General features: G+C 31.8%; 1 protein-coding gene across 1 annotated transcript in view; it reads right to left on the bottom strand.

Annotated features, from left to right (window-relative positions):
• Positions 1–22,802, bottom strand: part of pps (protein partner of snf) — a 176,053-nt gene that overhangs the window by 125,967 nt on the left and 27,284 nt on the right. Inside the window, exons 3-4 of the mRNA XM_085807651.1 lie at positions 16,943–17,013; positions 3,808–3,962 (exon numbers count right to left, since the gene is read on the bottom strand). Of these exons, the coding sequence (XP_085663777.1) occupies positions 3,808–3,962; positions 16,943–17,013 (226 nt within the window). The remainder of the gene's footprint in view (positions 1–3,807; positions 3,963–16,942; positions 17,014–22,802) is intronic.

A 22,802-nucleotide genomic window follows, 5' to 3' on the forward strand; every position in this document is an offset into this window, starting at 1 on the left:
TGAGAAGCTTTACAAGTCTCCTAAGCTTGTTTTCGATTTTCTGAAGGTGAATGGATTCGTGGACCTCATCTAGTATATTTCTAGACATGGAGATTAGTAACAACAACATTAGATTATGTCAGAGACTGCCCGGTGGCAAAGTGGCCAGCGCATTTTCAGCTGCACAACAGGTCCAGGATTCGATCCCCGGGTTAGGCAAGTTTGACTCAGCCTTTCATTCCTTGAGTGGGTCAATAAAATGAGTACCAAGTTCACTTGGGGTCTAAACACCAGGTGGCCTACGGCAAGCTAACCACTTGTCCAGGGCATATGCTGATGCACTCCAGGGCCAAAGGTCAAGAAAGCAGAAAAAGGGCACTGCAGGCCGTGGTCCACTAAAGCTGCTGCACCACTGAGTTTAGATTTTTTTTCAGTTAGATTATGTCATAAGAGATTTTTAAGCCATAACAAATTTTTTACACTAAAAAAAAACTGTTTACAATTAAACAAGTCAAAATATACTTTCAACTGATCAAAAACATTCAATTCACATATATAATGAAACACTATGTATATATATATATATATATATACAGTCAAAAGTCTTTAATCCGGACTTGTCGGGACTTCGGCAATTCTGGATTATCGGTTTTTCCGGATTATAGATCATCAGTTTAAATCTGGTAAGATGACATGCAGAAATTATAAAATTAAAAATATGAAACTATAATTTATGAAATAAAGAGCAATTATGATCTAAAGGGTACCAAATTTACAAAAAAAAAAAAAAAAAAAAAAAGAGGCTTAATATTTATTTGTTTACTTTATTAAACATTTCTTTCAATGTAAATTGTTCAAGTTGCTTCGTTTTATGTGCTAATACTTTTTATCTTTAATTCTATAAACAAGACATAATTTCTTGTTCAGTTACAAAGTTCCACTGTTCAAGCCCTATAAGTGCTGTGTTGAGAATACCGACTAATTTGTCAATCGAAATTTTTTCGTTTTCAATAACCTCTTTGTCACTTTCTTCACTATCGGAAGCGGTACATGGAAACATGCTTTCGCTTTGTAAATGCTTTGGCAGCTTCAGAATTGGAAACTCTTTTTGACATAATCGAAAGTTCAAGCTTACTTTTTATAAAATTGCTCTAACAGTCTGCAAAAAATAATAAGCCGGATCCAATTAGAAGATTAAGGACCAACGCAATCTGCAACATTAACTGAAATAGATAATTAGATCATTTTAGCCTAGCTTGTACCGTCCGTTATACATTAAACGCTCATGCGTAAAGGTATTATACGCATAATGCGTTTACGCATGTGCAGAAAGCTTGTAGCTAGCTTTGAGGTCCGGATTATGGACGTCTGGATTAAAGACTTTTGACTGTATATATTATTTATATATGTCCTTTGAAAGGCCATTAAAAGAAACACTGCAATGGAAGTTTTGGGTTTAATTCGACAAATTGCAAAATGATGACTATACAAGTTCCCCACTGGCAGTTTTACAGTTTTTACTTGCCAAGGCATAAATTGGACATATCAAAAAGGAAAACTGCAATTCTGATATTTTTAGTTGCAATGTAATGTGCTTTCTACCACTACACATTCAGTCTCCAAGAACTTCCTTAATTAACCTAATTCTCTCAATTTATAACTGGAAGTTAAAAAACATGATTATTAGATGGAAGCAAAGTAACATACAAACAGTTAATAAATATGAGGTTAATAAATATGATTGTGGCTGTCAGATGGAACACTTACTACATGTCAAAAAGGCACAATGAAACACTATTATAGACATTTTGGTGACTTCCACACCTCGCAGATTCTCTGAAGAAGTATTTCTGAAATTTTAGTTTAAAATTTACATATATTTCAGATGTAAAATTTTGATGTAAAAATGAAACATAAAGCATAAAAAAATTTTTTTGGTGGCATTATGGTCTGGATTGTAGATCATTCTGGATATTAGACATTCTGATCTCGGACTTTGTACTGTATTATTAAGTGACCTCTAATTTCCACATGATCTCTAATCACTTGATTTCTTTAAGGTGAAATGCAGAGGACTGACTCAACAAATTTTGGAAGGTCTACAGAGACTTTGTTGTAACATGAAATTGAATTCTGCTTTATCTGCTTTTAATTTTTTAGATATGAGTCTTCTAGCCCTAGCAGTAACAGAAGCTCATTTGGTTTCCATTAAATGTTCAATGTTATGATTCTTAATTTTATTATTGACAAGTGTTGGTCATAATAAATCAGAAAATTGTTTATGAATAGCTCCTTACTGATTTTGTACTCCATTTAACATTGGTGTACCAGCATCATAGCAGGGAATACCAACAGAGGATAAAGAAAGGCCAATCAAATGTTGTTCTTAGTCCCAAATGTAATTTTAGGAACTTTTGTTCCAAAGATTTTGGTTCCATTTACAACAAAGAATTCCAGCTTAACAAGAGATCATTTTTGTAGGTAATGGTGGAATGATAAAATTTCTGCACCGGTATCAACTAAAAATTGTGTGGCAATCTCTTTGCCAAGAATAAAATGATGACACAGCTCTATTCCTTGACTCTCTGGCATATGCAAGAGCCATGGATTTAGTTTTCTTGTGGCTGAAAGTCAGTTTGTTATGCCAACTGGAAGGTTTAATGCATTTGAAAGCCTTGTTGCCAAACCTCACTTTATAATATATATTGTGTTGCCCACTACTATACCTATATAGAATTGCTATTAGAGTGGAGGTCTAAACTGTTGATAATCAGAAAACTGCCTTTTATTCAACTTGTTCATTTGTAATGATAACTATGAAATCTCTCTTATAGTTTAACTAAAACATAGTCATCAGTGGAACATGCGACAGCAGCATTCTGATATGATGTTGATTTTCCAAATTTTATCGGCCACTGTCACAAATTTTGATACATCAACACCATTGACTGATATAGTGCTTGTCATTTCTACTGGCAACCTTTGAAAACCAGAGTTTAAAGAAAATGCTTACTCACCTTATTAGAAGCCAAGTTCATCGTTTCACGTAATAGCTGTGATGGCTTTTATTGCCCAGTTCTACTTCAGTTAATAGCTTTTGAGTTTCAGCATCTATGAAGATAAAAATCAGCCTGTCTTTTATTGCAATGTACTTCTTGTCTTTGGTGGATTAATCAAAACATCTGACACTTGTGATAATATTTCAGCTTCAAGGGATCAGATGGCATAATCATTTTTCTTCTGATCTGCTGTTATTACAGCAATTCAAATTTATGCTCCCTATTACAGAAACCATATCCAGTTTTCAAATGCGGAAATTTTAATGCTAACCCTTGCAATGACCAATGCTAAAGTATCACTTTCATTTTCATCAGTGTTTGCCATTTTCGTTTAATTAATGCTTGAGTTTGGTGGTAAACGATGAAGAGAAAGTTAAAATAGCCTTTTTACTCTTCCTTTTTTTAAACCTTCAACTACCTTTTAACAACTTAAATAAAATAAATATTAGTGAACTTGATAAGGAAAGAAAAAGACCTTTTTTTAAAACCTTCAACTACCTTTTAACTTGAATAAAATAAATATTAGTGAACTTGATAAGGGAAGAAAAAGAACAAAATTTTCATTTTTACGATCTGAAAAATAGACGAGTTGCCACTTCACAAAAGATAAATAATTTTCAGAAACAACATAGAAGGTAGTAGAGCATGAAAGAGCAATGCATTACTTGTTATGCTAATAACAACATGAAAAGACATTTTAAATACATATATATTATATAAAAAATAGGTACAGAGACATAATCAAGAATGTAATTCCCAATGTACATACTCTTTAGTGATGCAGTCTGGATTAATAGCATAGTTGTGCTCCAAAAAGATCAATTCAATGTTTAAACTTTCTCTTGAGCTTCCTTTTAAAATATCACAAGTTGTTTCTACAACTTCAGCATTAAAAGATTCTGATGTGGAACAGGATTCAGAAGCCTAGCCAAAAAAGGAAAAACATAAAAACTATTGTTACCAAATCTATATTATACTCATTGAGATTTTCTCGGAAAAATAACATAAAAGCTTTTTCATAAGCCTGCATTTAAACGAAATAGCATTCATTTAAAATAAAAGCTTACACATCTAAACATATACACAGAAATTACATCACTATTCAGAGTACACTTCTGATGCATGAAATTTAGAAAATGTAATGGTGTCTAGATATATCTGTAAATATACAAATACAGAAAAATGCATATGTTCATGATGTAGTTGCCGCTATTTTTTTCTACCGGCACAAATTCACATTACGCAGAGGATGATGTAAACCTGAGTACACTCACGTTCAGCTTCTTCGTCCACGACATGAAAGAAGAGCCAATACCAAACTGAGTTCTTATCATGTGTCCATAATCTGAGAAACGTGTTTGCACTTTTCAATACTGCATTGGAACCATATTGTGATGAGTTTTCATTTAAAGAGATCGTAATTGTCCACATTAATAAAACCATCAGCATTGTTCATGGCATCGTCAGTTCTCTCAAACCAAATATTGGCAGAAATTTCAAATTCTCAATTAAAAAACTGCATAGTTATAAAGCAATGATCTGACCAATATAGCTATATGCATTCCCTGTATGGAACAGCAACAAGAACCTAATAAATTACAAGTTCTACAAAATCAAATTCTCTGCCTTACAATATTCTCCCTAATTATTACAAATGTTCACTCTTTCATGCATAAAGAACAGTAACCCATTATGTAATGATATATCTGCACCTCTTGTATAAATTATCCTTTATTTTTACCTTGTTGCATATTTTATTCTGTACATAATTCTACATAAACTTTCCAAAGTTTGAACCTCATCGTAAATTCAAAAATAAAAATACACACTAATAATAAAATTATTTACGTATTAATTTGGCAGCATCAAAGCTATTAACTTTTAGCTGATGATAAATATTCTGTTTTACACTTGTGAAGATATTTAATGTCAATAAGAAACAATAAAAAGAGATAAGACAAGTAATGGATTTAATAACTGAATGTTTGGAATAAAGAATATCATTCTCAGATTTATCAGAAAACTAATATTAGTTAAAATTTTCAATCGTCCCCTGAATATCTTGTATATTTAAGTAAAAGAAAAATATCTAAAGAATTATAGCTACCTTCCCTACAAAAAACTTTTAATAGAATGAATTCAAACAAAACAGCTGCTATTCACAAGGCATCAATATTTTAGCAGAGTTGTGTTTTACTTTAATTACACGTATATTAATTCAGAAATACTATTTAAAAAAATTAATACAGAAATTGGTGGCATTTCAGTTTATGGAAATAAGCAATCACTCAGAAGCACAACAAATCAAAATGAAAACAAACCAAAGCAATTTTTTTTTACATTCAAAAGCATAATTTTTTTAACAGAACAATTGCTGTAAAAAATATTGCAATCAAAACAAAATATTTTTTACATAAAAAAGCATATTAATTTTTTTACAGAACAATTGCTTTAGTTTAATTTTTTGCTGTGAATGTAATTTTCTCTATAATCCACTAAATTTAAATTTGCAACAAATCAATATTATTCAGTGAACCTTATTTCTTTTAATTTATATGTGTGTTAAGTAATAATGTTTAGAGAATAATCAAATTATAAGATGCTTTACTAATTACACAGATCCTTTTGCACATTCTCCCACACTACATGTAACAAAGCAAGAAGAGGACTATTAAAAATTATGAAGCTGATTTTATTATATGGTGGATGGTGTTTCAAGTCATTCAATTCTGTTAACAAACAATTTTATAAATTGAAATCTGCATTAAAACTTATTTGTGCATATAATAATGCTTTAATCTTATTATCCTGTCTTGTTAAATTCCTTAATAAACAAAATTTCACAATAAAGTGAACCTAGTGTGATATGACTCTTCTGACCAAACTACGAAACAGCAGATGAAACACTTTGCACTTGCAGCCTTCCATGAGGGTCACATGATTTTTTACTCTTCAATAATTCTATTGGCTAAATGCAGACTTCGCTTACATCTCCATTTGGACTACTCTTCGCAAGCATCCTGAATTTCATTCTCTGATTTATGTCACCAGAATAGTCACTTTAAGATTTTCAGCTGCTCTATTTTCAATTACAATCATTTTTTTTAGTAAGCATTGCCAAGACTGGGTAGGCTTACACTATTAAAGAAAACCTTTTAACATTATTCAACGAAAAAGCAGCTGATAATATTCCATTACCAAATGATACAGCAAATCGATGAATTCATGAAATGGCAAGTTCCATAAAAGAGACACTTACTCAAAAAATAAGACAAAGTGAGAATTCCACTTTGCAGTTGGATGAAAGTACTGATATAACAAACTTTGTTTAATTTTTAGTTTAACAAGTTTCTTCCATTAATTGTTCAATTAAGGCACAGAAAGCCATTTGCTGCTATCCACTTTTTTTTTACAGCTTCATATGATATTCACTTTGTTTTAGTTCTAACAAAAACACATTGTTTCTCCCAACTACACTACTCAATGCTTATAAAACTCACTGGTTAATAAACTCAGCCATTTATTACATACATATTTTGAGGAACCAAAACAAATACATAATAATCAATAGAAAAACAATCATTTATTAAACTTTTACCTGCCACTTATTAAACTCAGATTGGCAAAAGACTGATTCTTCAGTAGCACAATATCCAACTTCAACCTATCAAAGCTTTTTGTAGTTCACCCATTATTGTAGCGTTATTGTTATTCATTCATTAAGTATTGCGGACCATAGCTTTATTGTTCCTGTACGCAGTGCTTCAATAACATGGGTCTAAGCGAAATTTTCCTACCTCTCGGTCCCTGTACCTGTAAGATACTGTTTTAAGAGTTCTTTGCCCATACTGCATTTCGGAGGGGCAGATTTTTCATACCTAAAGGTTAACAAAAACAATCCTATAAAGATACTGTAAACCAGTCAGGGTTCCTTCTCAAATGCCAGTGGAAAGGAAGTGGAACTGCAACTTCTGTATCCCATTTTTTAAGGCAGTGATTCTCAACTGGCTGTACGCAAGAGAAATATAGGTGGTATGCAAAGAAACAAAGTATTTTTCATTATTAAATATATACCCAACATCCTATTTAAGCTTTTTTTTTTCCCTAACATTCATAAATTTATGTGATTATAGTTGATCAATTTTTAGCATGTCTACACTTTCTGTTGCCACCATTTCAATTACAATCATTTTTTTAGTAAGCATTGCCAGGGTTCATAGCCACATTTTAGTTTAAAAAATAAGCACCTATAAGCACTTTTTAAGCACATTTTAAGAAAAATATAAGCACTTGTCTAATTACATTATACACAACTGCATAACCTTAAAAATTAGACTTGTAATTTAAAATAATGAGAAATGGAGTATTTATTAAGAGAGAATAAGCATTACCTCAACCATGGAAAATAATTACTTTTTTTCTTTAAATTTTAAATAACAGTCCAATTTACAGAACTAGTTTACAACGAGAGGAAAAAAAAACTATGCAGAACTAAACTATATTACAAGATTTAATGATGAAATTTCAGTTCAAAATAGAGAAAATAAATAATAATAAGGAATATTTATTGTATTTGCTTGGAACCAAATAATAAATACAATTCATTTTCCCACTCATATTGATATTTAAATAATTTAAATCTAAATTCTTAACATTTTCTAAATTTTCAATGTATATCAGTTTTCCCTTAACAGATATTGCAAGCAAAGTAATTTAAGTAAAATAGAGGAACATTTCTGAAATCAGAAGACAGAAATTTGCTTCATGCAGTCATCCTTTAACAGTAAAAGCTTAACTAACCCGCATACTTGGAAATTTGCGAATATTCAGACAGTCGAGCGTAACTTGAAAAAGAGGAGTGGAAGGGGGGTAGACTGTAGCCGCTCTTTAGATTTCTCCGCTAAATAAATGCTTTTGACATTTTTATATATGCATCATATAAAAATAAACCAATGGAACTGAAAAATATTCTGCTTAGCAAGCACAGTAAAACTCTTTTAAGTGTTCATAAACAAATCTCAGACAGAACATCAAAATTAATTATCTCTGCAAGATATCGCAAACGTTATTGTGCAATACGTGTGCCGTAATTCTTCCCTACGTGATATTACGCAATCGGAATCAACAGCTGCCGGTATTGGGAGAATAAAGAACTAAATAACTGGGGTGGTTTTCATTCTAATTTTCAACAGACGGCGTTCAATTTCTGGAATATAATCATTCTTCGCTTGGGTTGGTAGACTGCAGAACTTTTAGTCCTATTCAATCCAGATTGGAAAGTGACCAAAAAAAAGAAAAAAAGGTCCGTGGCTTGTTTTGCAGCGAACTGTAACAGTCTCAATATTCGAGATTTTGTGGAGAAAGAGGAGAACCTCCCAATCTTCGTACTGTGTAATATATTGGCCAAAAAATTAAATTATTTTGACTATTCGATGACTTTCCCTTTATTTAAGCCATTCCGAATATTATTCTTTAGAAAGCTAATCTGTGTTAAAACACAACCATTTTTGGAAGTTTACTATACTTCAGCAGTTACTGCAACTATGTTATTATAAACATTCATACATATGCTCATAATATAAGCATAATGATCATAATAAACACGAATATGAACTGACCAAGCGGAACGAGTATGCAAATTATTAAGATCTTGATAGAAATTCAGACGTGTGTAGTATTTGGGTGGGAGAAAAGAATGCCGAATGTACCAGAATTTTCTACTGCATTCACAATTCTTTGACCAATAGAACGACGGGCACCTGTCTGTACTCTTTGTGCACACCAAAGGTTATGTTAATGCAGAGATAGGGGAAAAAGCTATTTCCGGGAGTATGATTCACCATCTGACATTCCATATTAGGAAGAAAAGTTGTTTATTTAGTTTCGGCTTTGGTACGGGTAAAAATAGCGCGTTCATTAAAAAAAAAGCACTAAAAGCAAAAAATAAGCACTAAAAACAAAAAAATAAGGGCTTTAAAGAAAAAGTAAGCACCTATAAGGGCCTTTATATTTTATTTTCAAATATAAGGACTTATAAGCACTTATAAGGACCGCTACGAACTCTGATTGCCAAGACTGGGTAGGCTTACACTATTAAAGAAAACCTTTTATTATCAGCAGCTAAAGATATCGTTTTAACATTATTCAATGAAAAAGCAGCTGATAATATTCCATTACCAAATGATACAGCAAATCGACGAATTCATGAAATGGCAAGTTCCATAAAAGAGACACTTACTCAAAAAATAAAACAAAGTGAGAATTCTGCTTTGCAGTTGGATGAAAGTACTGATATAACAAACTTTGTTTAATTATTAGTTTACACATCTTTTGAAAAATATAAACAAACTGCCGAACAGTATTTATTTTGTGAATCTCTTCATGATAGAGCAACTGATAAAATTTTCAGAGTAATTCACAACTTTATGTCTAAGAATATTTCTTGTAACAAGTGCATTGTCGTATGCAGTAACGGAGTTCGTGCTTTAACAGGAAAACATTTGGTTTTATTTCTCAAAAAAGAAAAAAAAAAAAAAAGTCGCACCTGAAACCAAATTTACTCACTGCTCCATTCATCATGAAGCTTTAGTAGCCAAAGCAATCCGAGAAATTTTTTAATCAAGCTGTGAAATTAGAAAATTTTATTAAAAGCCGAGCTTTAAATTCAAGAATATTTATGATTTTATACAAGAGATGGGCAGGGAACATGAAATACTTTTGTTATATTCTGAAGTAAGGTGGTTATCCAGGGGCAAAGTAAATCGTCTTTTTGAACTATGATCAGCAATTCAAATTTTCCCGTGATTCAAAATTTGAATTGCAAAAATATGTATTTGGTGAATTATGGTTGGTGCGTTTAGCATATTTAGTTGATATTTTTGGAAAGTTAAATGAATGAAATTAAAAGGACAAAGTGTTAATTTGTTTACCACTAGAGATAAAATAAATGCAATAATAATAAAACTCGAATTAATAATCAAAGAATTGGATAATAATATTTTAAGCTTCTTACCAGTTTTGGAAAGCTTTCTAACTGAAAATAATTTTCAAATAAAAGATCTAGCATCAGACATTAAAAAAAGCATTGTTTTTCATTGATAAATAATTTCAACACTTATTTTCCCAAGGATTATGAAAAAGAAAATTGGATTAGAAATCGATGAAATTTTATCTTGTGAAGAAAAAGAACAATTGAAAGAAATTTCCTGTGATCAAACTTAAGCTTTCAAAAGTAACACACTTGTTAAATTTCAGCTGAACCGAGGGGAGAAAAAAGAATTTAAAAGCATTTCAAATAAAACGATTAATTTTTTATTGCTTTTTGCACAACCTATTAGTGTGAACAAGCATTTTCTTCCATATTATATTTAAAAAATAATTGCAGAACAAAATTAAAAGTGAATTCTTATTTACAATTAAAGTGAAATAAGACCCGAGATAAAGAAATTGATCTCTCTTAAATAAATTTCATATTAAATTTTAGAATTAAAGTATGTAGTAACTTAAATTTTGATAGCAAAAATGATAACCAATTTTCAATCTAATATTTTTTTAATGTGTGCATATTTAATACAAATAGCCAAAAATTGTGCAAATGACAATATATTTTTTTTTTTAATATTTCTATTGAGAAACTGAAAAATACTCATTGTAAAATGTAGTAGTGGTACTGATATTTTTCAATTTTTGTTTAGACGGTATGCGTCAAAAGGTTGAGAACCACTCTTTTAAGGTTTCCACATTCAAAATCATCCCTTTGGAATAGACACATTATATGCATAGAGAGATGTAAAAGTTTGTGAAATGCTTCTAAACATTACCATAAATTAATCATTTGAAGGCTGAAATGCCAGATACAGGCTTTCGTTCAAGCAACCACTTAAAATGAATGAGATTTTGCAATTTTTTCCTTCCTCCCCCTTAACCCTTTGACGCACGGTGGTCACGCCCTGAAACCACCATTTTCCGAATTTTTTTTCTCCTCTTTTTTCCGAAATTTTTGAGTGAAAATGAATTGATTACTGATCTTTTACATCTAAATAACACATAATGACTGTAGAATCATATATATTTTAGGTATTAATACTTCAGATCGGATACCTTTTAAAATTCGTTTTCGATGAGACAAAATAACTTCCTTTTATTAATATAAACAAATTTAAATTTCAAAAGTTAATCATCGCACATCATAATTTCTATCATAAACAATAAAAAATTGCAGTAATTAAACTGCATATATAAAAAAACCCTCTATATGTATGGCATTTGCTGTGTGGTTTCAGGGCACGACCACTGTGTCACAATGCTTACAATCCTCTAGAGACTCGGTGCTCGTGCCTTGAAACCACTGCCGTTTGCTTCTCAATGGCGTTCACTTGCTTTTCAAATAGGAATGTTGATTTTTACACGGATATAGATAAAGGGCTTTGAAACCAGAGTTATTTTATTACTAAACAAGACATGCACCTGTCCAGTCAAAAGGTCTTTCTTTTCTAAATACTTTTCTCTGACATCAACACACTTGCTCCCCAAGCTAGTATTGTGATTTTATAAATTATTTCCTGTGGTTTAAATTTAATGTAAATAAACTTTCCTATAATTAAAAATAGAAATTGCATAAAAGTTTTATTTAAATTTAAAATATTTTCTGAATATTTTGGGACGAAATATGAATAAAATAAGTATGAATGAGAAACGAATGATCCGTACAAAGCCAAAAAGACCAAGCGCCCCCCCCCCATTAACATAAAAAACCACAAATTTCATGTGCCAGATGAAAAGAAACTAAATAACGCTGTACATATACAAGTGAAATTTAAATCCAGGCAATGTACATTTTGTAGCACAAGGAAGAAACCTCATACAACAAGATGTAAGTGCGAAACATGCAGTGTGGGTCTACGCATGTACCAAAGAGACAAAACATGCTTTGAACAGTGTCGCAAAAAAAAAATTTGTTCTTTGAAATTAAAAAAAAAAAATCACTGAGTTCTTTTTTATCTTTATTTTATTGAGTTTTTTAATCCATTTATCCAAATGTCCTTATTATGTAGGTACTTATATTTTCACTGCTATAGAAAAATTACATAAATGTTTATTTTTTAATTTTTTCTCACGATTTACTTTGTAAAATAATGTAAAATATATATATATTGCAATTCTTACATACATTTTTTTAAAATCCGTAAATTTCATCATTTATTGGAAACGTGCGCGGAAAATGGTAACCCACAGAACAATGGGCAAGAGTAGATTTTTTTTTAATTCATATATTATTTGTCTCTAGGATCATAATATTCAATTTCTACAGTTTCTAGTTAAAAAAATTATAAAAATAATATCGCGCACGTCAAAGTGTTAAGGTATGCAGTAGCAGGTGCCATTTCCCCTAAACGCATTGTATCAGATTCTTGAAGACATTTCTTTATTCTTTAGACATTATTTTTCTTTAGTATTATTTTTCTTTAGACATATCAAAATATTTTTATAAAAAATTTTAAAACAGATATAAAAATTGCAAAAATAGTTTCATTTTAGTATTAATTTAACTTTAATTTTAGTATTAATTTTTGTAACTTTATTTTAGTATTAATTTTTATTTATAAAAAATTTTAAAACAAATATAAAAATTACAAAAATAGTTTCATTTTAGTATTGATTTTTTATTACTACTTTAGGATTAATTAATAAATTAACTGCTAGTTATTATTTTACTTGAAACGTTTAAAACTAATATCATTATCATAATCAACATTTATTAAACTCAGCAACTTAATAAACTCTATAGGTTAGAATATTTTTTTTTGCACTTAGGCAGCTGATGGAGATGGTTCTGTTAGCCTTCCAGCAAAGGCGTATGGGCAAAATCTATGACAAAATCCGTTTTTAATGTACATTTTTCGCATATCGAAGCTGAGACGTCTGAAGGTCAATTCTATTCCTCCTTTCTACCCTTCCCCATATCATGGAATGTGCCAATAGGAAGTTACTTGACTTTTTTTCTTTTTTACTGGGCTTTTGTGCTACTTGGCAGCATTTTCGTAAAGATTATGACCCGCGCGTGCTCGTGGGTGAAAATTCGGAATATATTTTTTCTCCGATATTTTGTAATTTTGTGTTATTAATTGCCGTGTATTATTTAATTTGAATACATTTGGCCCTATAAATTTTATATCGGTTTTCATGGCACAAAAATATGCGCAACCAGCTGATTTTGCTCGCATTCTTCAAGAATTATCTGATGAAGAAAAGGAAGACAAGGAAACCTTTGGATAGGAGAACAATAGTGATTTCCATTCCTTATTTTCTTTTATTTCTACTTTTTAGAAATAAATAAAAATATTAAAGTTAAAGTGCGCTTTTGTAACCAGTAAGAAGTAAATTTCCTTGCAGAAGTAAGTAATGCTAAACATACTTTTTTTCCTACCAAGGTATTTTCCTTTTTCATTTGTCTATATTTGCCTTTGATGAATATTAAAATTAGCTTCGATTTTAAAATATAAAAATTATTAAATAATAAATTTTAAATTTTCTATAATGAAATACATCATTGCATTTCAGTCTCAATAACATAAGAAGTTAAAAATAATTTACTTATATTTGAATGTGATATCATTTGTATTTTTCAATAATGATTAATATTTTATTTCTTAACAAATTTATTATCAATATTCACTCATTTATGTCGTTTTTCGTGCCAAAAACGGTAAAATAACGGATGTTGTAAAAAATATGACGCGTGCACGCTCATGTAAAACTGCCCAGCGCGTGTGTTGGAAGGTTAACCCATCGAAAACTAGTTCTGCAAAATTTACAAATATTATGCTGATTCTTGTTTTGTTTGACTTCTCTAATAAACTCATACAGCACTTGTTATGTTGGATGTCAAGAGTGCATTCAATAGTGTATGGTGGCCTTTTGTTTTGTTTCAATTAAAAAGGTTTAATTGTCCTTTTAATCTTTTTAAGTTATTTGAATATTATCTTTACGAGTGTTCTGTTTCTTTTCAAGATGGTAATCTATGCATTAAAAGATTTTATGGCAGAGGTTGTCCTCAACGTTCTAATTCAGAACCTTTATTATGGAATATTTTATGTGATTCAATGTTTGAATTGCTGTTTAAGGAAAATGTGAAAGTACAAGCTTATGCGGATGATATAATTATTATTGTGTCTGCAAGTGGAAGACATACTATTGATGCTGACATTGATCATATACTGGATTTGATTAGTAATTGGTCAAAACAAGTTAAATTGAAATTTAATTATAAGAAATGTGCTATCATGGGCATAGCTAAAAGAGGTAAAATGATTACTCTTCCAAGAGGACATATTGAAGGGTATTCTTTAAAGAGTGTTCGAGAATTAAATTATCTTAGCATTATAATTGATGATCAACTTACTTTCATTCCTCATTTGAAAAAGATCAAGATACAGTGCTCTAGTATTTTGAATAAATTATATGCAATAAAAGGTCTTAATAGCGATATAAAGAAAATATAAGAGAGGGATTGAAAGGAAGATTTTATATTCGTATGCAGCATGGTATAAAAATAATGTTAGAGTTAACAATCTGTTAATTCAAATTCAAATGCTTGTGATGTTAAGTATTACTAAGTGTTTCAGAACAGTTTCTAATGCTTGCTTGTTTACTTTAAGTGGTTGTGAGCCAATCTATTTGATTGCTCAAAGAGACTGTATTTTATTTGTTTTAAAGTATGGCAGAAGATCTGATAAGGTTTTTGATTTACAAGTGGATATTTCAAATATTGAGATCTATAAAATAGTTAATAAAGTTCATCCTGCATTACTAACTGATTATTTTTGGGATAAGAAGTTCCCTACTCATGAAGGACACGAAATTTTTACTGATGGTTCAAAGATAGATGAAAGAGTGGGTTGCTCTTTTGTAGCTTATTTAAATGGATTTATTAAAAAGTTTAGATTAAGTGATAATTCAACAGTGTTTCAGGCAGAAGTCTTCGCCATTCTTAAATCTCTGGAATGGATACTGGGGAAAGATACAAAAGATGTTGATTTATTTTCGGATAGTCAAAGTGCATTACTTGCCATTGTTTCTGGAAAATCTTTTACTAAATTGGTTTTTGATGCTCATTTACTTTTGATTGAAAATTTGAAGAAAAGAAATATCAATCTTCATTGGATTAAAGGTCATATTGGACACGAAGGAAATGAATTAGCTGACACTTGTGCTAAACAAGCTACGTTGAAGAGTTCGATTGATGATTTCTTCCTACCTCTATTGAAACTTTTAAAAATGCATTAAAGAACAGAATAATTGATATATGGCAGGATTTCTGGGACAAAGATTCAAAAGGAAGGTACGCTTATAGATTCTTTAGAAAAATTAATAAAAAGAGGTGTATTGGTAATGGGTTTTTGGCCCATGCACATGTACCATTACATTATAGTAGATTTAATATTAAACATTTGAAGTGTCTATGTGGTGAACAAGAAGCTGATGTTGAGCATGTAATTTTATGTGAGTTGTTAAAAAATAAGTAGTTAAAGTTCTTACCATGTTTGAATACAGAAAATGATACTGTAAAAATTTTTCAAATTGAAAAATTTAAAAAAGGAATAATAGAAATTATGAAAATTATTACTGAGTCTGAAAATGTTATGTTAAAAAAGTTATAAGAGTACAAGTGATCTATTGTAAATTACTTTATTGTGTATATTTTATAAATATTAATTTAAGTAAATTCAAGTTGGATTGCATTGTATGAATTCTTTCTATTGTATTATTTGTAATCAAAATAGATTGTAATTGATGTAATTTTGTTTTGTTTTGTAAAATGTTTTGTTTAAATAAAGATATTTGCTGGTGAGGTCGGCAAATCTTCCCTTAGAGTATGAGTATGGTATGGTGGTTTCATAAAAAGTTTTTGAATGGTTCTAATAATCCCTGCTTTTGCCGCAAGGTAGCAGGTTTAAAATATCAGTCTTCTCCAATAAACTCAAATATACTCGGAATGGAAGTGATTTTAATAAGCGGAAAGTAGTTTACTTCCATCCAGCAGTTAACAAATGAAAGTAAATCTCCCAGAGTGAGGTAACCAGAAAATTATAATGCTCTAAAGTGTAAAGGAGGATATGGAAAATATTTGTTGCTTACTAAACCAAGGTCAGCATACAGCAATGACTAGAAAAGATGACTAGCTTGGAAAAACAAGTAAAATATATCAAGCAGTGTCAAACAATTGTTTTAGGACCTTTATTCACTTTTTCAATCAGACAATACCATTCAACATGCATCTATTATTATCACAGCTCATCTAGTCTTTCTAGACAAGTTTTCAACTGGTATCATCTTGCAGAAGAATGGAAGCACACACACAAAGCAATGAAATTGTCTTACCAAGCAGGAAAATAGGTAAATGCTGGGTAAATAAAATATATTACTTGTACGAAATATTTATGGTCTCCCATAATTAACAAAGATTAATCTAAGAAACATTATATAAATTCTCTCGTTGGCCTCATCATCATGTTTTTTCCTTGTTGTAAAGTTATTTTTCAGCATAGTAATGCTGGATAAGACTTTGTGAGTAGTATAACCTCACTACAAAATTATTTGTATGAATTTACTGCTCTTAACTATTTCCCTTAATCCCTTATCTTAACTCCACACAGAAACAAAAGGAGAAATTAAAGATTTATCAAAATCCATTTATTCTCACAAGCAATGGATAAAATTTTAATATAGCTATAGTAACCCTTCGGTTTTTAACACCACAATGAATACTTTACATAATATTTAACTATCATTATGAAGGCAAAATATAGACCAATATGTTATTAGATAATTGCACATATAATATTTTGAGTTTCGATTTAATGCACAATTCTTAAAATTAACATAGTTTAAAATATGTTACTCACCAACTTCTCCAAATTACTATGGTTTTCTACACATTTGATAGATGGTTCTATGTTGCCAGCAGTTATATCACCTGAAGACCAAAAAAAAAAAATATTTTTTTAAATTCAAATGAAAGCCTGAAATCCATCACAATAGCATTTCAGAAGAAAAACTGTCAGCAGAACAAGTTTAATTTCAGAATAATGTATAGTCTTGAAAGGATTTCAAGTTTTACTAATGTTTATTTTAAAATTTCGCTATTCTTTCCGATTTTCCATTTCGGGCCTGAATAAGTGTGAGTAAGAATCTTATTTTAATGAGTTGCAAACTGTAAAGGTATTTAAGAAGTGGCTTTTAACCAAGAGAAGAGAGACTTCTTGCTGCCTTAACACACATGTGCTTTTAGTCTGTTCATGTCTGCCTTTAAGGCCAGAATTTGCTTCCTGCTGATATACTAAGATGTTATTTGCATTTTGCTTACTACATACATAGTGTCAAAAGGCCATTCTTTACATTAACAGTCTATGTAAAGCATTTAAGTTTAGTTCTTACTTAGTTACGTTTATTTCTTATTTTCTACGTTTTAGATCAAAAGTGCTGGTCTCTGTATCCCGAAGTGTGGGAGCAGCTGTACGCTGTGAGAAATAAAGGGTAAAGTTAACCCTTCTTATTTCTGTTGTTTCTCCTATGCACACATGAGCATCCCAGTCAGGATTGCTATTCCTTCTAATTGTCTTGGGGAACATTTAATAATCCCAGTCAGGATTACTAAATGTTCTCCAAGACAATTAGAAGGAATAGCAGTCCTGACAGTCTTAGCAATGCAGCGAACACAGCACTTCAGTGGGTTAATTAATCTAAATTAAGATATTTTCTAAGAAGACAAAAGACAAAAGACACTACCATATTAATTACATATAGCATTCAAATGTGCAATGGTGAAAATTATCTAAAACACTGTGGGTGGGACAGAAATTTAACTCCTGAAAAGAAAGCAAAAATTATGATTTCTAATCCACTCATTAAGTGCTGGCTATTGATAAGCCACACCTCCTTTCTTGTCAGTATTTAGCTAGTGCAGACTGGAACAGTGTTTAACTCACAAAACAGTGGTATTAAAACAGAACTTGCAAATATTGAAAATAAAATTATGTTTTGTTATTAAACAGAAAGTTACTTTACTACAACTTCACATGCAACTGACTTAGTAGAAGCTATCATTATTTAATATTTTCCAACATTTGGCTTTCGATGACAAGACAATTGCACAGATGGAGAACTCAGATTAGTCTTAAGCATGTGCAAGAAATATACGTAAGTATAATAAATAACCACACTAATACAATGGAGGCTTAATTCATTACAAGATCAAAGCGAGATTAAATTTAGCGGGACAACTTGTCTTTCATCGCCAATCTTATGATATGGATACATTATCTTTTAATAAACGGTCTTTTCTGGCACTAGCTGCCAGTAATATATAGTGGACACTCTTGAGCTAGCCTAAAATTATCTTTACTGATTTTAAGGAATTTCAGTTAATGTAGCAGACTGTGCTGCTCCTTAAACTTCTAATTTGATCTAGCTTATTATTTTTCACAGACTGTTATTATTACAGTAATTTTATAAAAATTAAAGCTTTTGATTATGTCGAAAAGAGTTTTTGAATCTGGAGCTGCCAAAGGATCTACAAAACGAAAGCATGTTTTGATGTTCATTAAACAAAAAGTGGAATTGCTGAAAAAAATGGACAAAGACATATCCATCTCAAAATTATGTAAGGAGTACGGCACTGGAAAGTCAACTGTATATGATATAAGAAAAAGGAACTTTCTGAGGGTTCCGACACCCCACTCGTAATGAATTGTTCGTTATGCTAAAAGTGACGATCATGACAAAGTGATGATTGAATGGGTCAGTGTTGCAGTGAAGGTATGCCATTGGCAGGTCCAATGCTAGTGGCTCAAGCCAAAATATTTCATGAAGAAATGAACTTAAATACTGAGTGAAGATATTTGACAGATTGGTTAACCAAATTTTAAAATCTCCGGGGTAAAATGCAATTAAAATTTTCAGGTGAAAAAGCTTCAGCTTATACTGAAGCTGCTGAACTATTTGCAGATGAATTCAGCAAACTCATTAACAGTGAATCATTATCTCCAGGACTAATTTACGATGCTGATGAAACTGGTCTTTTCTCGCACTATGTACCACGAAGTACAATGGCAATCTAAAGAAAAGGCTCCAACTGGTGTCAAACATTCCAAAGTGAGACTAACAATTTTAATGTGTGCAAATGCTGCAGGAAAGCACAAGTGCAAACTTTTCGTAATTGGAAAACATACATGACCTCCAGCAATTAAAGGAGTAACGATTTTCCCCTTTATATATCATGCAAATAAAAGAGCATGGATGACATAAGTGTTGATGAATGATTGGTTTGAAAATCACTTTATACCAGAGGCTCGGCAACATTTGAATTTGGTTAGTTTACATCATGACTCAAAAATAGTCCTGATTGTAGGCAACTGTTTGGCTCATACTTCACTTAAAGCTTTATTGAAAGATAATGTATCCATATTATTCTTTCCTCCAAATTGTCCATCCGTCATTCAGCCTATGGATATTGGAATGGTGCACACGCTGAAATGCAAATATAAAGTAGCATTTTTAAAATCTGTGTTAAATTTCTTGAACAATGGCCAAACTATTCAATATTTTAGCATAACATCTGCTGTATGAAGCATCGCAAGATCGTGGGAGGATGTGTCTCCAGATACTTTAAAATTGCTTGGCATAATTATGGCGATCTACCATATTTCATGGTGAGGTTGATGAAGATCGCGAATTTGAAGGTTTTCGGATAAACTAAAGGTGAAATTTTCCAGTTAATGGATTTTGTAAAGAAATGTGGAGAAGCCGCAATAAATGAAGTTGATATAACAGAAGTTTTTCATTACGATGACAATGTGCCAATCATCAATCAATTAACAGACGGTGAAATCTGTAGTATGGTTCTAGATCCAGAAAATACCACTACCGATAGTGAACAAAGTGAAAAAGAGGTTATCAAAAACGAAAAAGTTTCGATTGGCAAGTCAGTCAAAATTGTTAACATAGCAATTACAGGACTTAAACAGTGGAACTTTGTATCTGAACAAAAATTTATGTCTGTTTATAGAATTAAAGAGAAAGTATTATCATAAAAAGTAAAGCAAATTAAACAACTTGCATTGAAAGAAATGTTTAATAAAGTAAACAAATAAATATTAAGCCTTTTTTTTTTTTTTTTTTTTTGTAAATTTGGATACCCTTTAGATCATAAATGCTTATTATTTCATAAATTATGATGTCATATTTTTAATTGTTATAATTTCTGTATGCCATCTCATTAGATTTAAATTGATGATCTAATATCCAGAAAAATCCCAAATCCGGAATCACTGAAGTACTGAACTCAGACTTTGTACTGTATATGTATATTATACACTGGTGTGCAAAAATTAAGGACGAGACGGTTTTTTCAATATAACTTTGTACAAAAGCTTTCCAAATCAACATATTTAATACCGTAAGATCCCCAATATGTAAGGACATGAGTAATGTAAGCAACACTTACTAAAAGAGAAATCATAGGGATAAAAAGAAGCTTTATTGAAAAAGTAGCATGGAGCGCAATGTGATTGAAGGCCGAAACATCCCTGTGATGGGTGTCCAGCAAGAAACATCCGGTCTTTAATAGGGGATATGATCTCTCCTGACTGCTAGGCAGGTTTCACAGCATCTAACCATGCTGTGAATGAGGGTGTCAATGAGTTGTTGAGGCATTGCTGCCCATTCGTCTTGCAGCGCCAATCGAAGCTCCGGAATCATTACTGGTGGTGAGGTACGAGCTGCCAAGCGTCTGCCCCGAAAATCCCATACATGCTCGATGGGATTGAGATCCGAAGATCGTGCCGGCCAATCCATATGTTCAATATCCTCACTCTCTAAGAGCTGCTCGGCAGCTACTGTGCGATGACATGGTGCATTGTCGTCCATGAAAAGGAACTGCGGACCCATAGCGTCTCTAAAAAGACGCACATATGGAAGAAGAATTTCGTTACAATAACGGGTCCCGTTGACTGAACCTGCATCGAAGATGTGAAGGTCTGTACGACTACCAAGCATGATGCCTTCCCAAACGAGAACACCGCCACCTCCATACCTGTCCCTTTCAATGATGTTCGAGGGATGATTGTGGCTTCCCCGCTCTCTCCAGATGAGTATGCGATGAGAATCGCTACTCAGACTGAATCTACTCTCATCTGTAAAGAGTACTTGTCCCCATTCATTGTCTCTCCAATTCCGGTGTTCCCGGCACCACAGAGAACGCCTTCTCCGATGGGCAGGCGGTAGAGGTACACACCATACAGGGCGTCATGCAAACAGACCACCACCGTGCAGTCTTCTGGCCATGGTAAAACGCGATATCAGTCGTCCAGTCACCTGTGTCGTGTGTCTAGCGATTTCTCCCGCTGTCTGCCGCCTGTTTCTTCTGGCCTGTAAGGCAATATACCGGTCATCTGCGGGTGTGATTCCTCGAGGACAACCACTACTAAACCCCCGGATAGCTGTTCCTGTAGTTTGAAATTGTCTCCAAAGTCGTGAAACGATGCTGTGAGCAATTCCGAACTCTGCAGCCACACTTGTCACACTGCGGCCTTCCTCCAACTTCCCAATGATTCGACTTTGGGTAAAAGCATCCAGATGTCGTCTAACAGATTGATTATTCGCCATTTCTCGCTGAGGCAGCAACTCGGTGTGATTTTAACTGCTATACGGCGTGCAATCTCTTTGCCAGAAATACTGATCTTACACCGACAACATGCTTTATACTACTCAGACACTCCCCCATTATGTCTACCTGCATATCTGCGCATGTGCTACCGTACATCACCTTACTTAATCTCCTGATTGGTCTTTCTGTCCGCTCTGCCTCTTCGTTCAGCTGATATGCTAATTTTTTGACTTCGTCCTTAATTTTTGCACACCAGTGTATATGTATGTAGTGCCGATCGCTGATATGCTAATTTTTTGACTTCGTCCTTAATTTTTGCACACCAGTGTATATGTATGTAGTGCCGATCGCTTGGAGCTATGAAGAAAACCAGATTATGAAGCAGATGCCGTGACGTCATTCTCTCATTCATATAGCTCCGAAAGCGCCAAGCAAAATTAGGGGAATTACCATTTTGAGATGGTAGATGATTGACGTGGGAGCAGAGATGCTGCTTCTGTTCAAAAAGAACTTTGACGAATCATTACTTGTTTAATTCTCTTAAATGTTAAATTTATGTAATAATCGTTTGTGTAATTAAAATGTCTTTCGTTAATTAATTTGTTCATCGTTTAAAATCCCCACATATATATATATAGATAGATATACATCATGTATACAAGCAAAGCTTAAAATGTGTGAAGTAATGAATTTAGGTAAACTACAAGTTTCAAACTGATTAAAATCAATAAAAATACCTAGAAAAAACTTCTATTGTAACATGAAATATGTAGAATTAAAAAAAAAATGATTTGAAAAAAGAAAAAATATTGAATTATCTGGATTGTTATCTTAAAAAATACACCACTTTGAGATGAAGTATTAATTTGCTTTAGTTCAACACATGGAAAAAATTACAGTGCTTAGTATAACAAAGGGAATATAAGTTGTATTACTTAATAACAGAAAAATAATTTCTTTGAAAATTGTAATTCATTGAAAAAAAATTTATTTTAAGGATAAAAACATTTTAGTATATATAACATAAATACTAAAATTGCGATGTAGTAAGGGCTGTTACTAGTAAACTGTGAGCAAATGTAGAGATTACAAAACAGGAC

The sequence above is a fragment of the Stegodyphus dumicola genome, chromosome X1 (genome assembly GCF_044657685.1).
Source record: "Stegodyphus dumicola isolate Sdum_Otavi_A_Nest chromosome X1, ASM4465768v1".
NCBI classification, from domain to species: domain Eukaryota; kingdom Metazoa; phylum Arthropoda; class Arachnida; order Araneae; family Eresidae; genus Stegodyphus; species Stegodyphus dumicola.